General features: G+C 40.4%; 1 protein-coding gene across 4 annotated transcripts; it reads left to right on the forward strand.

The window, feature by feature from the left end:
• The first annotated feature begins 1,089 nt into the window (after positions 1-1,089).
• On the forward strand, positions 1,090-22,191 carry sbno1 (strawberry notch homolog 1 (Drosophila)). 4 transcript variants are annotated; one of them, XM_042394749.1, is made up of 34 exons: positions 1,563-1,694; positions 1,772-1,863; positions 5,719-5,838; positions 5,936-6,034; positions 6,143-6,367; positions 6,730-6,868; positions 7,557-7,657; positions 7,829-7,925; positions 9,152-9,312; positions 9,429-9,562; positions 9,674-9,764; positions 9,866-10,027; positions 10,186-10,321; positions 10,421-10,526; positions 10,611-10,764; positions 10,881-11,063; positions 12,019-12,116; positions 12,224-12,375; positions 12,469-12,672; positions 12,763-12,936; positions 13,031-13,200; positions 13,707-13,838; positions 14,233-14,368; positions 14,472-14,584; positions 14,682-14,753; positions 14,856-14,955; positions 15,149-15,223; positions 15,341-15,487; positions 16,698-16,792; positions 16,895-16,981; positions 17,766-17,903; positions 17,995-18,071; positions 18,230-18,423; positions 19,396-22,191. In XM_042394749.1, exons 1-34 carry the CDS (start codon positions 1,637-1,639, stop codon positions 19,536-19,538), a joined length of 4,365 nt encoding a protein of 1,454 aa, XP_042250683.1. In that variant the 5' UTR covers positions 1,563-1,636; the 3' UTR covers positions 19,539-22,191. The 4 variants fall into 4 exon arrangements, with proteins under 4 accessions (XP_042250684.1, XP_042250683.1, XP_042250686.1 ...); XM_042394750.1 differs by lacking the exons at positions 1,563-1,694; positions 1,772-1,863 and adding an exon at positions 1,090-1,431; XM_042394752.1 differs by lacking the exon at positions 1,772-1,863 and having other exon boundaries at positions 1,674-1,694.
• The last annotated feature ends 240 nt before the right edge of the window (positions 22,192-22,431 follow it).

Raw genomic sequence — 22,431 nt, forward strand, 5'->3', positions numbered from 1 at the left:
TAGACCGTCATAGACACTCAGCACACAGAACAAGATTACTGTCATATTTTTAAAGTGTTTTCAGTAATTTGATATACAATATGTACTCCAAGTGGATACAGAAATTGAAAAAAAAGATTATTCTTTACAAACAAATATATTTCTACAAAATTGGCTTATTATATAGCCCCAAAATTCAAGAACAACTATTTAAAGCTCTACTTTAATGACATATTTTAATAGTACATTCATGTTGGACAGTACAAATAGGAAAAGAAAGTAAAAAAGAAAAGAGTGAATGCGCATCCATGACATCAGTATATATTAATTAAGAGTGAAGGTCTTTCCCAATCAACAATCAGTTTTAGGGTATTTTTGTCCTTTGTATCAGAGATTTTGCAGGAAAATGTTGTTCATTCATCCATTTGTAACTTTGAGGTTCAGTATTTACATACATGAACAAAAATATATGAAATAAAATCAAATTATTCACCACAAACTCTATTTTTTTTCTCCTTCATGAATACTCCAGCTTTAGCAAGCAGTTCATTTAATGGGTGCAGCATTATTACGCCCAGATTTAAATTAGACTCCGACTACACACTGCTTTTTGTAAGACGTCAAAAGCCAAAAAGGTTGGAAACCACTGGTTTCATCTTTAACAATGTGTTGTATTTTAAAAGCTTGTTATATTATCCATTGTGTCAAATCTTCATCTGAAAAGCAACTAAAGTTGTCAAATAAATGTAGTGGAGTGGAAGTATTAAGTAGCATCAAATGGAAATACTCAAGTATTTTTTTGTTTGTTTTTGTAGTATTCTTGTTTGTTGTTATTGTTTGTTCCCTTTTGCCTTGGCTTTTAATGACACTACTGTTTTGCATAATGATGTAATGTTTACCTGTGTGGACCCCAGGAAGAGTACTTGCTAGCTTGGTGGTGACTAATGGGGATCCAGATTAATAAATGAATTAATAAATAAATATAAAGTACTTGAATAAATGTACTTTCCACCACTGATGTACATGCACACAGTAGTTATATTATGAAAGAGGCAAACTTGAAGGAAGAAAGCAGAGGAAGAGGACGCCGAAGAAGAAAAATTCGTCATCGTCACTTCCTACCCAGACCTCGCGGGGGGGTCACGTGACGCTGTATTAGCTCGCTGACTCTGCTATGTTTGTCGTTTGTGTTAACGGTTTAGAAATGTTAAATTTCTCGCTTTCGTCGGTGTATTGTCGGTGCGGGTTGCCCTGCGGCCGGTCGGAGGCTCGTTTTAACGGACGCAGCGCGCGGAGTTCGACTGTTAAAACGGCCACTGTCGGGCCGCGCGTCACGTGACCGGCATGCGGCGGAGCGTTTGATAAAAAGATGGCGTGAGCGCGGCGGAGCGGAGAGGACAACAAACCCCCAGAGCTGCTGAGTGCGACCCGGAGCGGCCGTTAAACTGTCAAGTAAGTTCACCTCCTGCTTGATAACTGTTTGTTTTAACCTTATCTTAACGTATCAACTCATTTAAAAAACACGCAGCTGTCGTCGTGTGTCACCACCTGAGGGAAATATGAAGTTTTCGGTTCCGTTTAACGCTTCTCGTTGCTAACGTGAGCTAGCAACGGCAATGACACAGTGCGCGAGAGCACCGACAACAACATCACAACAATGCGAGGCGGTAATCTGCTAACTGAGCTGCCGCGGACACAGTGTGTGGACTCCCAAGGTGGTGTTTATTTACTGGATGTTATTGCATGTGGAAAGCTCATTTATCGTTAACTTGTTGTTATCGATTTCACGCAGCTAGCCTGGAAATACTCACGCGATTTAACGTCAACGCACCGCCCGCTAACATCCAACGCAAAGTTAATAAGACAACAACAACCAAACAGCAGGTAATAAAAGCATAATTATATATCAGACATTTGGGTCTCAGATGTAAACGTCGGGTTTCTCTAAAAGATACGTAACTAACCGGCTTTGTCGCTTATAAACGCTTACTGAAAGGTGTTTACAGATTCACTTCTAACCGTTTAGATGAATAAATATTTCGCCTGCTGAATCATAAGAAATTTTTTTTGCCATTTTCCCCAAGTTGCCCCCTTTCTTTTCTGTATCGAAACAGAAAGAGAGGTATGCTAACACATGAGAGGCACAAACTGGGGCTTCTTTTTTCATATGTCAACGCACTGCTTGCTAACGTCCAAAGTTAGTAGACACAACCAAACGTCAGCTAATAAAAGCATATTTTTTTTACCTCTGTGACCCAAATGTCAGAGGTGACCCGTCGGTTAATCTAAAAGATAAGTAACAGGTGTTGTGTCTAAGTCTGTTCCTCCATCAAATAATGCTTCCCGTAGCAGCACCTCCGCGTTTAGGGGGTTATGGTTATGATTAGCCGTACCAGAGATAACTGGTTGGGGTTAAGGTAAGCTTGGGGTCATGTTGAGCACCTCAGAAGACGCCTGGTTGGGGTCAAGGATAAGGCTGGGTGCAGGTTAAGGTAAGGGGAAACGCATATCGGAAGGGGAGCAGATTTCGACACAACACCGGTGTCATGTCCCAACTGGTTTTCAAGCTAGCTGGCTCCCGTACACGTTGTGTACAGCAGCAGCAGTTGTGGTCTGTCTCTTTCATATTCACCGCAATATATATGAAATGCGACTTGAAAATCCCCAGTAATATAAACTAAACCACAACTCCTGCTGTGAGGTTGAACGCAGCAAGTGAGTGTGAACCAGGTGGCTTGAAAAGCATTTGGGACCTAACACCGGCAATGTGGTTTTAAGAAAAACACGTACTGCTGACAGTCTTTCCTGAATCACCAAAGACTCTTCTAACTTCTCTTCTAAAATATTTAGCCTGCTGACTCATAAGAGAGATTTTTAACCATTTTTCCCACGTTGCCCCCCTCTCTTTTCTGTGTCGAAACAGAAAGAACAATGCTGAAGTTAAGGGGCATATAAATATTGATATTTAGCAGCTGATTCTCTGTTTTTGCACCACTTACACTTGTGAAAAAGTGTTAGACATCGTAGCAAAAAGCCTTAACACTGTTTAAATCCACTGTCAGATTTGTGAAACACATTTTTGCTAATGAAAACAAAAAAGGGGCGATTTCACTACTTTTTTTTCCTCCATCCACACCACATTAGACAAGATCCAGAACAAAAACCACTATATTTAGACTAGTCAAATATGGACTACATTAACAAAGAGACTCCAAAGACTTATTAAGTTTCAGATTTGTGAAATCTTTTATTCTATTCTTGAAAACTGGGGGGAAAAAAGGGCGATTTCACTGCATTTTTTGGAAATAGAAAAAAGCAGTGAAATAGGTTCCACAAGGTTTCACAAATCTGAAACCGTTTTAATGAGTCTCTGGAGTCCCCTTGTTAATCTAGACCAGATTTTACAAGTCTAAATATAGTGGTTTTTGATCTGGGCCTGGTCTAATGTGGTCTGAATGGAGGAAAAAAAGCAGTGAAATCGCCCTTTTTTTCTGTTTTCATAAGCAAAATGAAGGTTTCACAAATCTGAAAGTGGATTAAAACAGCGTTAAAGCTTTTTTTTCTACGATGTCTAACACTTTCTCACAAATGTAAGTGGTGGAAAAAACAGAGAATCAGCTGTTAAATATCATAATTTATGTTCCCCTTAACTTTCCCCTTAATTCTGAATCGGAAGCTAACTTCAGCAGAGAGAGAGAGAGAGAGGTTTATCTGAATGTATGCTGAAAAAAAACATGAGGCACAATCTGGAGCTTTTAAAATGTCATGTAATGTTTAGACACAACAACCAAATTTAATGTAATAAAAGTATAATTGTACCATGTGCGAAGTGGCGACACCGGAGAGAAAACAAGACATTAGCGAGAAAGTCACCGGAGTTACCGTTAACAGTATTAACGGCTGTGATGTTTCTTCCTGAAATTTGCTTATTTGCTTGATATTATCATTATTAATAATATTATTATTATTACGGCATGATTGACTTTAATTAGATTTATTAGCTCACTCTTCACTGCCATGTCACTGTCCTTTTTAATGTGAGTGTCTTTGAGTTGTGCTTTCGGTTACTGAGCCAACAAGCTAACGTTGCTAAGCTGTGTCACCCTGATCCAAACAGGCCGGTTTAGCCGCTATGACAGCGTGTCAGTGAAGGAAACGGAGCTATAAATGAGCGAGGTTGAACATTTAAAATATGTTTTTTTTGTACGTTAAATGTGCGGCTCTTTCTTCCACTGTTTGCTGTATGTTTTGAATAATGATTAACCTCGATGTGCTAACGAGGACTGTTGAGGGGGGAAGCTACGTTGAGTCAGAGACACCAGGAAGTTAAAGCGGCGCATTGCAAACACGTGTCTTGTTTTGGGTCACTTTGTAACGAGTCTCGGATCCGTCCTGGTGTGTAAACGGTTGCTGTGATCAATGAATATCTCTGATACTTGTATCTTCTTCCTTATATTTCGGAGTGAATTCGTGTATCTGGAGTCGGTGTTCCTATTTTAGTGTTTCGTTTTGACTTTTTTCGTCATGCGCTTTTTAGAGGAGATGCGGCGAGGTGAAAAAATTAAATAGATTGAATATTTTACTTGCATTAGTTTTAAATGACTAAGCACTTAAACTGCGCGTTAAGCGTGAACATCGTGTGTTTGGTCTTTTTATGTTGAATCTAAAACGCATTACTGATTTATTTATTTTTAATTGTAAAGTGGACTTTTAATTGACCTTTGCGTTGCTTGTTTCATCACACACGTGTGCTATACATGTGGGTCTATGAAGAGTCAGAAACAGGTTTAATGCCAAGTAGGGTTGGTGTTGTGGTGCATAACAGTCAAAAAATAAAAGGTAAAAAGAAAAATAGACAAAAGAGAAGACATTGTTGCATCTTTTCACTTACATCTACTGCCGCTTAGATTAAATAGTTGTCATTTATTATGATTTCTATGCTTGTGGTTGTTGCCACTTCTGCGTCAACCGATTTCTCAGGCAGATTTAGTCTTTTTGACAATATTTACGAGCTCAAAAGAAAGAACTGAACAAAAAGTAACGTCATGCAGGGACAAGCAGGCAGTGTAATAGGACCTCAAAGTCAAACCTTGAACTCCAAAGTCTTATATTATGTTGTGAAGAGTTAAACGTTTAAGTGAAAGTAAAATCAAGCTCTTGATGTGTAGATGCTTGTTTAACTTCACAACTGAGTGTCATGTCTGTGATAACATTTTCCCTCTTTTTCATGCCAGAGAAATGGATCTTGTCATATCTTTTTACAAACAGGGCGCCAGAGATGACAGGACGGTTTTAAATTATTATAATCTCCTACATTTACAACTTTTTTTTTTCCTCAAAATATTACTTATTGCTGCAGTATTTTAGGGTTTTAACTTTTTTTTTTATTCACAATTAATCTGCCAAATACTATGATTTTGTTTGGTCTAAACAATGTCAGAAAAATGCAGATCACAATTTCCTAAAGCGCGATATGACGTCTTTGTCCTCAAATTGCACGTCATGAATGAGGTTCAGTTTACTCTCGTATCAGACAAACTAAGGCAGGAAGTCTTTTTACTTTGAAAAATATATTAACAGCCGCTTATCAGAGTTGTTGCAGATGGATTCTCTGTTGCGTAACTAACTGTTTCACGCCCAAATATTTTTATTACTGTTTTATCACTGTTGGGATGATATTTTTATTTATAAACCAATATCGTCAGCATGAAATATGTTAACATGAGTTTGTCTTTGCAGATGGATCCTGGACAGGATTTACTTCTCACTGCTCTTAGTGAGAGCGGCATTTGCCCAAATGATATCGGTCTATTTGATGTTGATTCTCAGGATGTTGCACAGCCCTCTACAACCCAGCAAGTAAGATGAGCTTTTGTTTTCTGCTTAAATGGGAGCAGAAGTTATTTTGAATTTTCATAACTATATGTTAATGTTCTTATTTCTGGTTGTCCTCCAGTCTATCTCCATCAGTGCCCTGGATGCTGGTTTGGGGACAGAGTCAGTGGACGCTGTTCGAACTGAGCCTCCAGCTCCGGTCCCTATAGTTACTATCAGGGTGAGATTTGGAACATTCAGTTCCCTAAATTAATTATGCAAGACACAATGTTACGATGCAGCGGATGTTTGTTTTCTGTATTAAAATGTTTTTTTCTGTCTCCAACAGCACAAACCTCAGCCATCAACCACCACATTTGTCTTAAATCAGCTGAATCAGTTGCCGTCATTAGGAGCTACTGTGACCAAACAGTCAGTTACAAACCCAATCAAACACACCATAACCGTCACCAAGGTGGTCCATGTCGCTAACGCAGCCCTGCGAGGTTCACCGACCCCCTCGACTACAAGTATCCCTCCTTCAGTGTCCACAGTTGTGCCTTCTAACAGAGAGGTGAGTTTGTGTCTCTAATGTTTTAGCATTACGAGTTAGCATCTGTTTCTCCGGAGGATAAATACCCGGCCATGTTTGAGAAGCACAGAAGTTTATTTGACAACATTTGAGGCTGTTGTGAAGATATTTAAAGAATCCTTGAATTCCTGCCCAGGTAGCCAACAGCTGCTATCTGTGTTTGGATTAGGAATCTTGGAAAACAGATTAAACTTGTTTCTATCATGCAGTAGACTGAAATGTAACGTTAGTGCATGAGAGACACAAACTGGGGCCAGTGGGACCCATGTTTCCCTTGTTCAAATAAAAAATAAAAAAAATTTCTTTGTTAAAAATTCTGATTATACGTTTGCTTTTCCTCACAGATTCAGTTGAAAGACCTCCTTAGGACGGGCAATGTGAGGAGCACTGGCCTAAAGGGCAACAGTCTGATGGAGCTCATGAAGCTAAAGCCTCCACCTGACATTACTACACCGGTAGCCACGGCAACAGCCACCGGTCAGGGTGAGTTATTTAAACGTGCAGCGAGACCGGTGTGTGTTAACAGTTTTGTACATGCTGTACTCCTTTAAACAAAGTCAAATCAATCATTTGTGATGTATAGTTTTGATCACCCCCATCTAGAGAGACATACAAGACATTTAAAGAAGTTATAAGAACCGTACACTTAATGAGCTTAAAGCTGTAGTGTTAGGTGTTTAACTCTCAGTAGGTTTGGCACTCCTGGTGGTTCTTTTAGAGTCTCTTCATTCATGCTGTGCAGGTTTAAATCTCAGCAGAAGGCATTTGGTATTTCCCATCTATGTTCAGCCACAGCTAATCAATTTCTCTGTTTATCCCTCAGTAAATGAGGCTTATAAAGAGGAAAAATCTTCTGCAAAATATAATAAAATTATGGCTGACTGTGTGTCGAATGAGACTATAAATTCATGTGTGTCTGATTTTCAAAACCTGCTATAAAGTCCAGATCTTTCAGTTATAGTCCTTGAAACACTTTCCTGTCCACATTTCATCTGGATATTACTGATTTTAACAGATCAACCTTTGTTAAATCCTCATTTGTTGGAATGACAAACCCGAGGTTTAACAGGCCCCGTTAAAATTATAATATTTTGAAATCGATATTTGTGAGTTTTTGAGCAGCTTTGAGTCTCTCAGTAACACATCTGGTCTCTGTTTGTTTGTGTTTCAGGTGAAATGAATAATGGAATCAAGAAAGAGGTTTTGGGTAAAGACGCTGCCAGAATCTGGATTAATGACGACATTAAAATGCACAACTTTTCACATGCTCTGGTTAGTATTATGATATTGATTTAAGAAAGATGTCGAACGCTGCTAAATGTGTCTGTATGTTAAAGGCCCCAGTGGAATATTGATATTTCTGGTTATGTTTGAAAGCTGTTTATAAGCAGATGAATATCTGGTAATAACTGCTCATCTCTTTATGTGACTCTCTGTTTACAGAAACTACCAGGGATGAAGGAGGAGGAAGAGCCTGAGGAGGAGGAGGAAGAAGAGTTGGGTCACGCAGAGACTTATGCAGAGTACATGCCGATGAAACGTAAGTGTTGTGTTGGAGGAGTTTAAATCTCATAAAAAATTAGTTTACAATTCTGGTATTATAGTGCAGAATGCTTCCCTAATCACATGACGCCGCGTTTTACGACAACAAACGTCTGAAAAACATCTCGTCAGAGTTTGATAAAAGGCAGCTTTGTTTGGTTCTTACATTTAAACACAAACGCCCTGGAAACTGCTCAGCAGGTTAACACTGAGTGTATATATAACAGCAAGCTTTTAATGTCAACAAACTAAAATACAAAGGCTCAGACAGCACATAAATAAATAAATAAATGATAAATAAATAAATAAATCTGCCGTTTGTCTTTTGGTTTTTCTTTCAAATGAGTTAGAAAGAAACCAGTATGATCCTCTGAGTCACGTCTCTCATGTCCTGGTAGAAACAGAGTGAACAGCTGAATCAGGTGCTTCTCAGTTCAGGACAGCAGAAGTGTGTTCACACAGTGAACGTGCTCCGGTCCCTTCTGTTTTTCACTTTCTCATGTCCTGTCAGACTTCCTCTTAGCGTTAATGTAATGTAAATATATATAAATATGACTATGATTTATTACACCCTTTATTTAGTTTTACTGATTTACTTGTAAGTTGTGATGTCAGAGATTTTGTATTTTAGTTTGTTGATATAAAAACCTAATAAAATAAATGAATAGATACGATGCTACTAAAAAGACTTTTTCCATATGTGAAACTTGCCTAATAATATAATCAAATTAATCATAACTTTTGGGAATGAGGGATTACAATCAAAGGAAACAACAATTTCGATATTCTCTAGCTGTAACCTGTATCCCTTAAATATCCCTTTAATTCTTTCCTAAACATCAGAGAAAATTCACAGAACTTGTCAATGTCAGTAAATCTTCTATTTATACTGTTACAGGAATATCGTGCAGGATTTTTAAATGAATTACCCTAATTTAAGTGTTTACTAGTGCAGTGCCTGTACTACGTCAACACATAGAAAGATGAATACTGTTTATATGAGGTGTGAAAGTGCATATACACCAACAACATGAAAGAAACTAACATTCTATTATACACAGATGTTAAAAATGTTACAGATATATCATTTAAATGATGTATGTCCTACTCAGGTCTAATAGCAATTTCCTGCATTGAGTAATGACGACTTTACACTGTATCGTATCGTACAGCTGTGATATTGTTTGTGGATCGATCTGCTGACCAGTCATTTTGTCAACACAGTAAAGGTCGGCCTGCGGCATCCTGATCCAGTGGTGGAGACCAGTTCCCTGTCCAGCGTCAACCCGCCAGATGTTTGGTACAGACTGTCCATCCCAGAAGAAGTCATCGATCGCGGCTCCCTGTCTGCTCTGCAGCTGGAAGCCATCACATACGCCGCTCAGGTAAACACTCGCAGCTTCTTTTTCTCATGTGTGACCGCTCCGACTCACTCTGTGGCTCTTTATTACTTTGAAAGGCAAATAATTAATTGTGTGTTTCTTGTCTCGATGTATCACAGCAACACGAGACATTCCTCCCCAGCGGTGATCGAGCTGCGTATTTGATCGGTGATGGAGCTGGTGTGGGGAAAGGCCGGACGATCGCAGGGGTCATCTATGAGAATTATCTTTTAGGCAGGAAGAGATCACTTTGGTAAATACTCCAAATCTCTTCAGTTGTGTTTAACACTGGAAATTACAAACTATGAATGTTATACTTACAACATATTACCTCTAACTATATACATTCCCCTCCTCTGTTCAGGTTTAGTGTCTCCAATGACTTGAAGTATGATGCTGAAAGGGATTTAAGGGATATAGGAGCCAAGAACATCCAGGTTCATTCACTGAACAAGGTAAGATTACTTCTATCATACATACATGAAAACAGTGAGTGTTTACTGGATTTGTAACTGCAGAGTTTGATTCAATTAAACTTTTTTTTATATATTATCAGTTCAAATATGGCAAAATCTCCTCAAAACACAATGGGAGCGTGAAGAAAGGCGTGATCTTCGCCACCTACTCCTCCTTGATAGGAGAGAGCCAATCAGGAGGGAAGTACAAGACCAGATTTCAACAGCTTCTCCACTGGTGTGGCGAGGACTTTGACGGAGTTGTATCCTTTTTGAAGAGATGATCAGTCAGTAAAACAGACGTACTCAGGAAATTACTTCATATATTTTCACATATGCCAAACTTAACTGCATTAAAGGTGATTTTTAAATAAGATTCTTTTAGAAATGTTAATGCCTTTCCTTAACCGGATGACTACAGATTGTGTATGACGAGTGTCATAAAGCCAAAAACGTATGTCCGATCGGATCATCCAAGCCTACGAAAACTGGGCTCGCAGTGTTGGAACTGCAGAACAAACTCCCCAAGGCTCGTGTTGTGTACGCCAGCGCTACGGGTTAGTAGACACAATCAAATGAAACCTGCTTCTTGAATGGATTCCTGGTGAATCCGAGCCACTGCTGTACATTCTTAAAATATATTTCTTCCTGTCTAGGTGCGTCTGAACCCCGAAACATGGCTTATATGAACCGGTTGGGCATCTGGGGACATAAAACACCCTTCAGAGAGTTTGGCAACTTTATCCAAGCTGTTGAACGCAGGTAAGTTTCTCTGACAGGAAAGTTTATCAGAGGAGCAACAAATGTCCGCCGGCCTAACATGTATGTTTTCATTTGTTTTTTCAGAGGTGTTGGCGCCATGGAGATTGTTGCTATGGACATGAAACTGAGGGGGATGTACATCGCCAGGCAGTTGAGTTTTACAGGTGTCACTTTCAAGATTGAGGAAGTTCCTCTGACGCAGAAATACATTTACATGTATAACAAATCCGTGAGGCTGGTAAGCACATTAAATAAGCTTGTAGAAATGCATTTTAAAAACACACGACTGCGTTCCTTTTGTTTGTTTGTTTTTTGCTCGCCGTTAATGAATATATGTCATCGTGCGTCTTTCAGTGGGTGAGTGCACGTGAGAAATTCCAGCAGGCTGCGAACCTGATGGATGCAGAGCAACGCATGAAGAAGTCCATGTGGGGACAGTTCTGGTCCGCTCACCAGAGGTTCTTCAAATACCTTTGCATCGCATCCAAAGTCCGCAGGGTGGTCCAGCTGGCCAGAGAGGAGGTCCAGAATGGAAAGGTGAGACAACTCTTGAACTCTCTGCATGATGACTTTATAATGAAGGTTATGAACTTGCCACTCTGCGGTCTGATCTGTGAATACAGTTCTGCCGTGTTTGCGTTAGTGGGGAGATTGCATCAAACCGCACGCTCCCAGTATCTCTCTGATCTGTCGTATGCTGCAGGGCAAGTGTACATTACTCAACATGACAGGAAGGATGGGGTGTGGTGGTGGTGGTGGTGGGGGGGGCCATCAATGTAAATCTAACATGTGAAAGACAGCAGAGTAAAATGTGAAAGAAAACGCTTCTTAAAAATAGGTCAGCATGGTGGAAACCCAGTGCTGGTGAGGAATAGCAAACACATTCATATAACCTACTTCTGGCAAAACGCTGACAAAGTGCTTTTACTGTTAAAAAAAAAAAAAAAAAAAAAAAAGCACATGGTGCAGTTTGCTGTGTGGAACCGGACTCATAGATGATGAGAAAATGTAACATATTTACAACCACCTGAAACAAAACATCGATGAAGCTGGAGCGCCTCTGTTGCCTGCTGGTTAACACTCATCATGTCACATTAGCACAAGTTCGATTCCAGCAGCAGAGCTTTTGTTGCATGTCATACCACATGTCTCTCTCCCCTAGTGTCCTGTCATCTCTTGATTCTCACTATCTAATAAAGGCACAAATGCCTGAAAATCAATATTAAAAAAACAATGATGAAGCAATCAGGACCAGGAAAACGTTACCGGAAAAATCTCTATCGTCCGACTAATCAAGCATGCATATAAGGAGCTTTAAAAATGTTGCAGAGGCTTTGAATTATCACCAAAGATAACCAAAGATAAGAGTTTGGTCAACACTGAAACAAACGCTAAACAAAAAGCTACTCAGTGCCCTCCTAGAACTCTTCTTCATGTTGTGATCAGCGACATCCTCTGTGCATGAAATACTGACAAGCTGTTTCCTCTGCAGTGTGTGGTGATCGGTCTTCAGTCCACCGGAGAAGCAAGAACACTGGAGGCCTTGGAGGAAGGAGGAGGAGAACTCAATGACTTCGTGTCAACTGCAAAGTACGGACTCACTTAAACCACAGCTGAAAAAAAAAAAGATGATTCTTTTCACACAGTTGTAACAGAACGACGTATGCAGGAACTGTAATGAAGTGTTTCTGTTGCAGAGGGGTGCTGCAGTCCTTGATTGAGAAGCATTTTCCAGCTCCTGACCGACAGAAGCTTTACAGCCTGCTAGGTATTGACCTCTCAGCGAAGAAGACCCCCTCTCCCAGCGAGACCCCAGCAGAACCTGAGCAGAAGGGCAAGAAAAGGAAAGGTAATGGAAATTATAAGCTAATATCAAATAGAAAGAAGAAAAAATACCTCTTGTCTTGATTCTCGTTTAATCTCTTCATCGTGGTCTCTCCAGGTTCGGAGGTCAAAAAGAAGCCCAAAAAGAAGCCTCGCAAGCACGGCGGTCTGTCGGGAACCAGCTCAGAGGACAGCCAGTCGGAGGAGTCGGACAGAGAGTCCGGTAAAGACAGCGACGACAGCTTCAAATCTGTCAGCTCGGCGGATGAAGACGACGATTTCAACCCATTCAGAGACGAGTCTGATGACGACGAGGAAGATGGTGAGAATCCAGATTTCGGGTTGTGGATGTTAAACGAAGACATTTTATAGCTTATGATCACAGCAAACCTTCATGCCTTCCTCCGTTTAGATCCGTGGCTCATCAGAAAGGAACCAAAGAAAGGGAAAGAGAAGAAGAAGAAGAAAAAGCGAAGGAAGAGTATCGATCCAGACTCCATTCAAAGTGCCTTGTTAGCCTCAGGGCTGGGCTCCACCAGGCCTGCTTTCACTGCCCCCGTCAACCCTCCCAGCGCGCCTGCCGCAGGTAAACACGTTAGCGCGAGGTAAAATTTGATTAAAGCTCTTTGATTTGGCCTTCTGAGGGTTAATGAATGTATTGTTTTTTGCTTCTTCATAAGTTAAGGCAGAGAGTCAGGATAGCTGCCTAACAAGTCAGGACGCAGTGGAACATGCCCAGAAAATGAAGAAAGATCTGCTGGAAAAACTGGAGGAGCTAGCCGAGGATCTACCTCCCAACACTCTGGATGAGCTAATAGATGAACTGGGAGGACCTGACAACGTAGCCGAGGTACAAACATCTGTGGTCGCTTCTTTTTTGTTGTTTTTTTTTTTATTAAATATGCCTCTGCGACAGCCGTGGCCGGACACATTATCGTCCCACTCTCATGAACGCGATATCTCAGGAACACCTGGAGGGAATTTCATTATATCTGACGCACATGTCCACTAAGACTCAAGGATGAACTGATTAGAATTAGGTGGTTAAAGGTCACTGACCTCACAAAACACGTTTTTGTCCGTAATTAAGAATTTATACGCTAATTATGACAAAGTTTCACAGTATTTAAGTGAAGACGACGTATTTCTCACTGGAATCAAACATGTCAATATACTGATAACTTTTATTTCTCCAAACAAAACAACCTTAATACCTTTTTTATTAAATTCCTTCAAAGTCTTCACTACAAATATTATGAGTGGACAGACGTGGATATTAACTGCAGCTTGACTGGTTGGCTGAGACATACGTTTTGTTTTTTTAATAACTTTTCTCACTTTTCCGTCTCTTTTCAGATGACGGGCCGTAAAGGTCGTGTGGTCAGTAACGACGACGGCAGCATCACCTATGAGTCTCGCTCTGAGCTGGATGTCCCCGTGGAAATCCTCAACCTCACAGAGAAACAAAGATTCATGGATGGAGAAAAGGTAAAAAGGCAAACTTTAAAGAGGACAGATGGGTTTTACCAGTCATGTAACTGATTATTATTATTATTAGAGGTTTGGTGCTGTAATTACTTAGTGGATGTTCAGACAGAATATTTATTATTCTGTATATATGTATTAATAAATACTGAAAGGTTTACCGACTCATCCGCTGATTCTGACCAGCTGCACTAATTTCAATGACGTCCCTCTGTTATACTGCAGATTATTAACCTCCTATAACAAGCCACCAGCCAGCAGAGACTGGTTTCATTTCCTTATGGTTGAGCTAAAACTTTTGGACACGACTGACAGACTTTTAATAAAGAACTAACAGCTGCTTATTCCATATTTTGTACGTGAAAACTTAATATCCGTCGTCCGCCTTGTCAACCAGAACATCGCCATCATCTCGGAAGCCGCCAGCTCGGGTATATCCCTGCAGGCCGACCGCAGGGTGAAGAACCAGCGGCGGAGAGTCCACATGACGCTGGAGCTGCCGTGGAGCGCAGACAGAGCTATACAGCAGTTCGGTCAGTAGATGTTAACCCTCGGTAATACAAACATTTGATTAAACGAATAAGGATGTGGTTCAAAACATACTGAACTCTTCTTCTCTTGTTTCTCCGGACGCAGGGAGAACTCACAGGTCAAACCAGGTCACGGCCCCAGAATATGTCTTCCTCATATCGGAGCTCGCAGGAGAGCAGAGATTTGCATCCATTGTTGCCAAAAGACTTGAAAGCTTGGTAAGGATTCATTGAATTGTTATGTTTTTTTTTAAATTGTGGTGAAGTTTATCATTTCTACTAAACATTAACTGCATTTGTGTTAAATCTTTAACAGGGTGCTCTCACTCACGGAGACAGAAGAGCAACAGAAACTCGAGATCTCAGCAGGTTTAATTTTGACAACAAAGTAAGAACATCGAGTGTTTTGTTTCACATGTGTTTTTTTTTTTTGTGTTTTTTTTGGTCGTAGTTATTAACAGTGACTCACTTGCTGTAATCTTGTTCACAGTACGGCAGAAACGCTCTGGAAATTGTGATGAAATCGATCGTGAAGCTCGACGCTCCGCTGGTGTCGCCGCCCTCAAACTTTAAAGGGGATTTCTTCAAAGGTATGACTCATGTTATCAAAAACAACGCAAGAAACTTGTAGTCTCATGTTGCTACAATCTATTTCTGTTTGCTGTACTTTTAGTTCATTCCATAGAAGTAATTATTAGCAAACTGTATTGATTTCTGTGTTTGAAACAAATCAGTGCTTCTCATGTGTCTCTGAGTGATAAAAGTGTTTTTCTTCTTCTGCAGAAATCCAAAGTGGATTAATAGGTGTCGGCCTCATTAATGTGGAGGACAGATCTGGCACGCTGTCACTGGACAAAGGTGATTTTTTTAAAGTGACATTGCAACTATTCTTGTTTAATTTGATGTACAACACATCAACAACGAGGTGGAGAATACTCTAATTAATCTAACGCTCATACTTTGTTCCCGCTGCAGACTACAACAACATCGGGAAGTTCCTGAACCGTATTTTAGGGATGGAGGTCCAGCAGCAGAACGCCTTGTTCCAGTACTTCTCTGACACACTGGCAGCAGTCATTCAGGAAGCCAAGAAGAACGGCAGATATGACATGGGCATTCTCGGTAAGAGAGCCATTATTCCTCTGCCGAGCCCCAGGAGGAGCCGTGGAGAAGAAAATGACTAATTTGTGCTCTCGAGTTACTATTTTGTAATTTGTGCTCTCGATTTAGGGGAATTCAGCCTCATGCCGTTCTCTCGCCCTGCGTTACACTCTTACCAGGGATCACTTGGATTCAATAAGGTTTTATTTTGATCTCAGGCTGAGATAACGTGGATGTTCTTCAGGTTTTCTCTGAGATCCTTTAAACGTATTCAACATGATAATCTACTTTTCCACCGTGGAAACTTTGATGCTACTGCGGATGTCATCCAGTTTATATTATACTACGTGTTACTCACTCTTCATTCAACACGCATCAGCACATAAATTAACAGACGTTTCAGGGGAAATGTTTTCTTCATTGCTTTCTCCAAACATCCGGCTGACTGACTGCATCTGGTGCCTCCACAAGAGGAGAACAGGCAAAACAGATAAATCGAGAGCATTAATTAGTTGTTTTTTGTTTTGTTTTTTCTCTCCATGGCTCCTCCCCCGGGCTCCATATTCAACCATATTCACATTTAAAACTCAAGATTTTGTTTTTTTTAAACTGTGGCAGAGTTAAGTGATTTTCTTGCACAACGTTTTTTATGATTTGAGTCATAACCATCTGTCTGCTCTGACATGTAAGCTTGGATTTCAGTGGTTCATTTTCATTGGACCTGAATTCTTTCTAACAGTCTAAATACACTAAGCACAGACATGGCGTGACACGTCTGCTGCAGCAGAGTGCGTCTGTTATAATCTGCTATACCAACTGCGGAAGCCGCGTGCACCCTCGCGGGCATCGCACTGCTCATCTCTGTTTTTACACGGCTATTGGTCTATTTTTTGTTTTCTCTATGCGGCCCTCCGACAGGTTAAAACTACATAGAACTGTGCAATCTGTTTTAAAAGGATCAAAATAAACACCTCCGTTGTACCAGAGGCAATGCGATGCAGCCTTCTGGGTTCTTTTTCATTGCACATCAAAATAAATAAATCAAATCCTGTAGTTAAAACGATCGAGTTCATCAATTCAGTACCAGTTAATATAGCCTACGCTTCCAAACTCTGCGTAACCAACTGCATTATCACTCGGAAAAACTCAATAGCTGGCACCTATGTGACCCGTGGCGTCCTTGCCTGATGTATTTCAGCTGTAATATATGTCTCCCTGTTTCTTCTATCAGATCTGGGCTCCGGTGACGAGAAGGTGAAGAAGGTGGACTGCAGGAAATTCCTAACACCAGGCTACACCACATCTGGACATGTTGAACTCTTCACAGTACGTTCATATAAACGTTTACGTCGTTTAGATCTCTCTCCTCTTTATGATACGATCGCAGTAACCTCACCTGACTTTGTATCTGTGTGTCTTTTCTTACAGGTCAGTGTGGAGAGAGGAATGTCCTGGGAAGATGCCACGCATGCTTGGGCAGAACAGAACGGACCAGATGATGGCTTCTATGTACAGGTATGAGAGGGTAGATTAGCTCTGCCGACCAGAACCACAACATCACTGGGACCTTTGTTCCATTTCTCTCTCCATTGTCATCTTTCCACATATCAATATCTAGTGAAGGGCCTCAAAACAAACTGACTATATGAATTTGACACTTTTAAATTAAGAGTGTTTGTAGTTTTATTGTAACAGGATCACTTTTAGATTTTATCTCCACCTTTTTATTGTAGTAAAATTTGCATTGTGATGATCCGTATTGGTAGATCATCCTGCTGTGTACAGGAATGATCACAGACAAAGGTCAAAACATTATACAGCAAAACAAAACCCAGTGTGACTTCATCTAGCAACTTCTTTTATCTGAACAACTGCTCAAAAATCCAAATAAATTAAATTTTCTGTTTTGTAAAACAAGAAAAAGCAGCAAAATCTCAACTTTGAGAACCTGAAACATCACATTTTTGACATTTTTTCTTCAAAAAATGATTAATTGATTAATTAATCATCAAAATAGTTGCTGATCAATTTTCTTTGCATCAACGTATCAATTAACTGACTAATCGTGCAGCTCTGGTAGCAACAAACACATCCGCTAGCATCGAGTGATTTCATATCTGAGCCAAGAATACTTTGCACAATTATGCAGATTTATGAATGAAAGGTTAATGGATGGAGCCTCGGCTAGTTGGCAGTTCTCGTCCCCAGAAATCCGACTGATGTATGATGATTGCAGCAGTTCAGTTCGTGTAACTGGTGATGGATTTCTCTTTCAGTAAAATGTGTTTCATTTCATCAGATGAGGAACAACAAGAAAACAGCCATACTGGTCAAAGAGGTGAACACCAAGAAGAGGCTGTTCCTGGTGTACAGACCCAACACCGGCAGACAGCTCAAACTGGAGACGTACGCAGACATCAAGAAGAGGTTTAAAAAGGTAAAAACATTATTTTATTTAAAAAAAAAAGTGCTAGGAGAAGGAGGCTGAATGCTTTCTGTGACGACTTCTGGTGTTTTTGGTTTGTTAGGTCTTGTCAGAAGACGCTAAGCAGCACTGGACGGACCAGTACAAGCTGTCAGCAAAGATCTGCTCTCATGCATTCTGGTACGTACATCAGAGATAAATAAACCAGTCTCAAGTAGGCTGAAGAACTGTTGGATTTGTTGACAATAACAAAAGTCCTTCCGAAGCCTCACAGCTGATGTTGATCAGTCTAATTAAAACGTCTCGGTTCGTGAACTCTTGTGTGTTTCTCCTCACAGGCGGGGAAACTGTAAGAAAGCAGCGGTGGGGCTATCGTGCGAGATCGGTCTCCGGTGTCGGACGTACTACGTCCTGTGTGGCTCGGTGCTCAGCGTGTGGAACGAGCTGGAGGAAGTGCTCACCCCCGTCAGCGGAACCAACGTAAAGGTGCAGATCGTCCGTCTCAGAACAGAAGACGGTCAGAGGATAGTTGGTAAGTTGAAGGACTAGTCGGGTGTTTTCTGGGAAACATGCTTATTCGCATCACTCCATCATTTCTTATCCTTGGCAACACGTCGGGGCCCCCGTGTCGGTTAATCTTGGCCGCCGTCGTTCTTCACAGTTCTGCAGCAGGTCATTTTTGGTCTTCTTGGGTTTCTTTGGTTTGGAGTCCGTCTCGGCGCAACGTTTAGGGATGTGATCTGTAACCACTTAAACAGCACATAGACCAACATCTGCCTTATTTTAGTGATGTTCTTGCTTTTTGGGTTTTCAGTATAATTTCAAGGTTGTGATCTTGTCAGGCCAGAAACCAGAGGAAGCACTCCGGGGTTTTCCACCAGTTGTTACCATCCACTGTCTCTGCTGATGGAGCTGCTTACATTCGCTGCTTTCAGCTCTTCAAATGTTGTGATTTAATGTTTTTCTTTGTCATACTGAATATTTTAGACTGTTGGCTGAACAAGACAAGACATTTTAAAATGTTTTCCTCTGATTCAGGGAAATTATAACGGTCACTTTGACTATTTTTACAGACAAATCTGACTATTATTTTTCTCAATAAAGTTTTATGTCTGTAAAATGTCAGTAAATATGGACACATGGCCGCTGACATGTTTTTTTTTGGTTTGTTTTGTTATGTTTTTTCTTAGCTTGGCATAAAGTCTCTAGAGACAGCTGGCCTGGATCTGTCCACAGTACCTCTAAAGCTCACTGACGTAACATGTTATAAGTTGTTTGTTTAATCCATACAGTAAACAAAGTAATAAAACAACTAGTTCTGGTTTTACGGGAGGTTATGTGCGGACCTTTCTCTTGTCCGGGAGCCATGATTTGGACTCTTGTCACCATGAGGTCGCCAGAAAAGAAAAGCAAATAAGCATGTTTCCCCCAAAATATCCTTTTATCACGTCGTAGAAACAGCAGCCTCACAGCTCGTTCTCATCTCTCTCTCTCTGTTTCACAGGACTGATCATTCCAGCGAACTGCGTGTCTCCGTTAATTAACAAGCTCTCCACGTCGGACCAGAGCCAGCAGCTGGCTGTGCAGGAGCAACAGAAGAGGCAACAGCTGCACCCCCAAAGTTTCAGTCACGCACCCAACACATAGTCTGGGTGGGGGGTGGGGGGGTTTCGGACCACTCTGCTTCACGGGCTTCGATCCCACGAGTTCACATCCCCCACACTAAAAGGGATCTGGCTCCATCTCTATCTCTCTGCACACCGCAGACCTCCAGGACCGCTGTCCCTTGTTCTGCACCCTCACGCCCCCGCCCATCGTCTCCGAGGGTCAGAGGTCACACCAAGCTGTGACCGTTCTCACATGTAAAGCAGTGGTTGTACAGAGAAAAAGATTTCAGGGTTGTTGTTGTTTTTTTTTTTTTTGTTTTTTTTGTTTTTTTTTGTTCTTTTAACCTTCGAGAGACTCGTGTTATCACCTAGAGAGATTTGACGGGTGATGTATCGTCCTCTGACATTCAGAGTGAAAGATTTGTGATATATTGATTAAGACGGACTTGAGTTGAGAGTTGAAACGTAGATGTCGGCCTGTGGCGGTTTCAGTTATTCACTATCCTCACCCGACGCTTTAAAGCTGTTTATTCTTTCGTGCCCCGAGTCCGAACTATCTGACATGAAGCAAAGACCACAAATTTTAAAAAAAAAAGGGCATTTAATGCTAAACTACAATCCAATAATTAATATATGATGAAGACCTTTATTCCTCAGACATTCAGTACATGTGCAGTGAAAGAATTTGATAACTACGGGAAACCAGGTGTGTGCTTTTTTTCTTCTTCTTCTGTCGGTCATCGTAGTCACTCATGAAACAAAGACCAAAATGTCATCATCATCATCATCATCATCATCAGAATCAGAATCAGAATCCACTTCTTCTGCATCTTAATCAGCTTGTTTCACACATGAGTCTCACGTTTTATCAAAGTTCCTTGGTTTGTTTTTATTTCACACTTCATCATTTTGTTCTTCATCGTAACATTAACAAGCAGGAGTTTGTCTTATGTGCCTTTTTTTTGTATCAGTACACGTAGTTACTGCAGTCAGGCACCTTCCCAACACACCAAACACGCTTTCACTCTCCGTTATCTGATGACGAATCGCTTCTATTTATACTGCATGAAATTAAAGAATGTTTCACAAAGATAATATTTGAGGAAGTTAAGCTTGTATCATCAATAAACCAGACTTATTCTGGAGTGAAGGAGCAACACGATGTCCAACTCATGACAAGTCAAAGCTGTTTTTAGTTGAACAGTCGTGTTTCCACGTTAAATTTGACTTCTTGTTGTCGCTGTTTAATGAAATCGATTTGCGAGCACTTTCTTATTGCAAAAAAAAGGTGTCGGCGTCCGGTTCCGTAAACGATCGTCACTCTCAAACATCAGATAAATTCGCAAGTCTTAAAAGTTCTCTCGTATATTCGAGCATGTGCCGCGAGTACGCCGTTCCTTTTTCGGATGTTATCTCATGTCGCAGCTTGCATGTCGCAGATTCGGTGAAACAGGCTCCACAGTTGTTAAAAAAAAAACGACTTTTCGGTATTTATTTTGTTTGTTTTTTTTCAGGCTGGACTACATATCTGTCACTGAAAGTAGAAGGAAATATGTTAAACATTATTAAGATGAAGCAGCCAAGGAATTCTGAGAAATGTGAAACTCGTGTCCTCGACAAAGACTCGCTGCTTTCTGATCTTCACACCGGTTTCAGTCTCAAACTCTGCTCTGTTTTTATGTTTTTATTTTGTTGCATTTTTTTTTTTTTAAATGAATTGTGCTCAGGGGTTAAACTCATACAAAGACCCTCTTTGAAAAACAAAACAAAGAAAATCTCTTCTTTCTTTTTTTTTCTACTAGAGTATCTGAAATGCATGAGACCATAACTCAAATCCTCCTTCACCTCTCCTCAGTACTGTCCTGTGTTTGACTCACAGCACATGCTACGGACACATCTCCTCCTCCTCCTCTTCCTCCTCCTCTAATTCATCTGCTTTTCCGGAGCCGAGCTGTAATTAAAAAAATTTTAAAAAATAGACGATCGCTTCTGTTAAATAGCTCTTCTGCCTCCTCCTCGGGTCCTGTCCTGCGTTTATAGATCTGCACTGGAAAAGGGGGGACGGGCTAAAAGTCTGGATACATGAGCCGCTCCTATTGGCTGATAATAGAAGATGTTAGTGAGACGGTGCGCTCAGACACATCTTTAAACCCTGTGGATTAGTTGTTATTATTAAGTGTGTTTTTTCTCCTGTTATTGATTGATTGCATTTAAAAAAAACCACATGAAATAAGAAGGAAGAAGTCTTTGTAACATACCCACATGTGCATTTTTTTGTACACTTTGTAAAAGGATTCAAACTGATTCAACGCAGCACATCTCCAAACTTGTTGGGACGATATTTCGGAGACTTTATTGAGAATATTAATAATGTCTGCTCTCTCTAAAATCGGAAATCACATCTTTCAACTCGACTGTCCACCATATTTAAGCCAACAACTCATGTTTTTTTTTTTTAAATTTTATTTTGTCTTTTCGAGATGTTTATGTACATGTGCTGCTGACTTTAAAGTGTCATATGGCAGATCGGCTCTTTCTGAAGTTGAAACACTTGAAGGACTCTTTTTTTTTTTTTTTTTCTTTTCTTTAATCATTGCACGAGTTGCACTACTGACAAGAGTTGTACAAAAAAAGATTCAACATTACCTGTACATGAATGAGTGCAATGCTCAATAAAGCTTGGTATACTTCTACCTCGTTGTACTGTTATTACATACAAGATGCTTCATTTGCATAATCCCAGCAGCAAATACAGGAGCTTCAGATGGTTTTAATTGAATAAAAACGTTAAAGAATGGGAAATAAAACATCACTGCTACATCTTAGTATATTTACGGCTATTTTGTTGTTGCTTTTCCTGTGATATCAATATGATTTATGGTTTATATTAAAAGGTTTTGACTTGAAAAGGAAACTAAATTAATCCTGCACTC

The sequence above is a fragment of the Thunnus maccoyii genome, chromosome 19 (assembly GCF_910596095.1).
Source record: "Thunnus maccoyii chromosome 19, fThuMac1.1, whole genome shotgun sequence".
NCBI classification, from domain to species: Eukaryota; Metazoa; Chordata; class Actinopteri; order Scombriformes; family Scombridae; genus Thunnus; species Thunnus maccoyii.

Excerpts from the sequence above, each read along its gene's own strand:
- sbno1 (XM_042394749.1), top strand. The coding sequence starts at position 1,637 with ATGCGAGGCGGTAATCTGCTAACTGAGCTGCCGCGGACACAGTGTGTG. Across the intron at positions 16,793-16,894 it reads GACATGTTGAACTCTTCACA|GTCAGTGTGGAGAGAGGAAT; the intron begins GTACGTTCATAT and ends CTTTTCTTACAG. Across the intron at positions 18,424-19,395 it reads AGACGGTCAGAGGATAGTTG|GACTGATCATTCCAGCGAAC; the intron begins GTAAGTTGAAGG and ends TCTGTTTCACAG.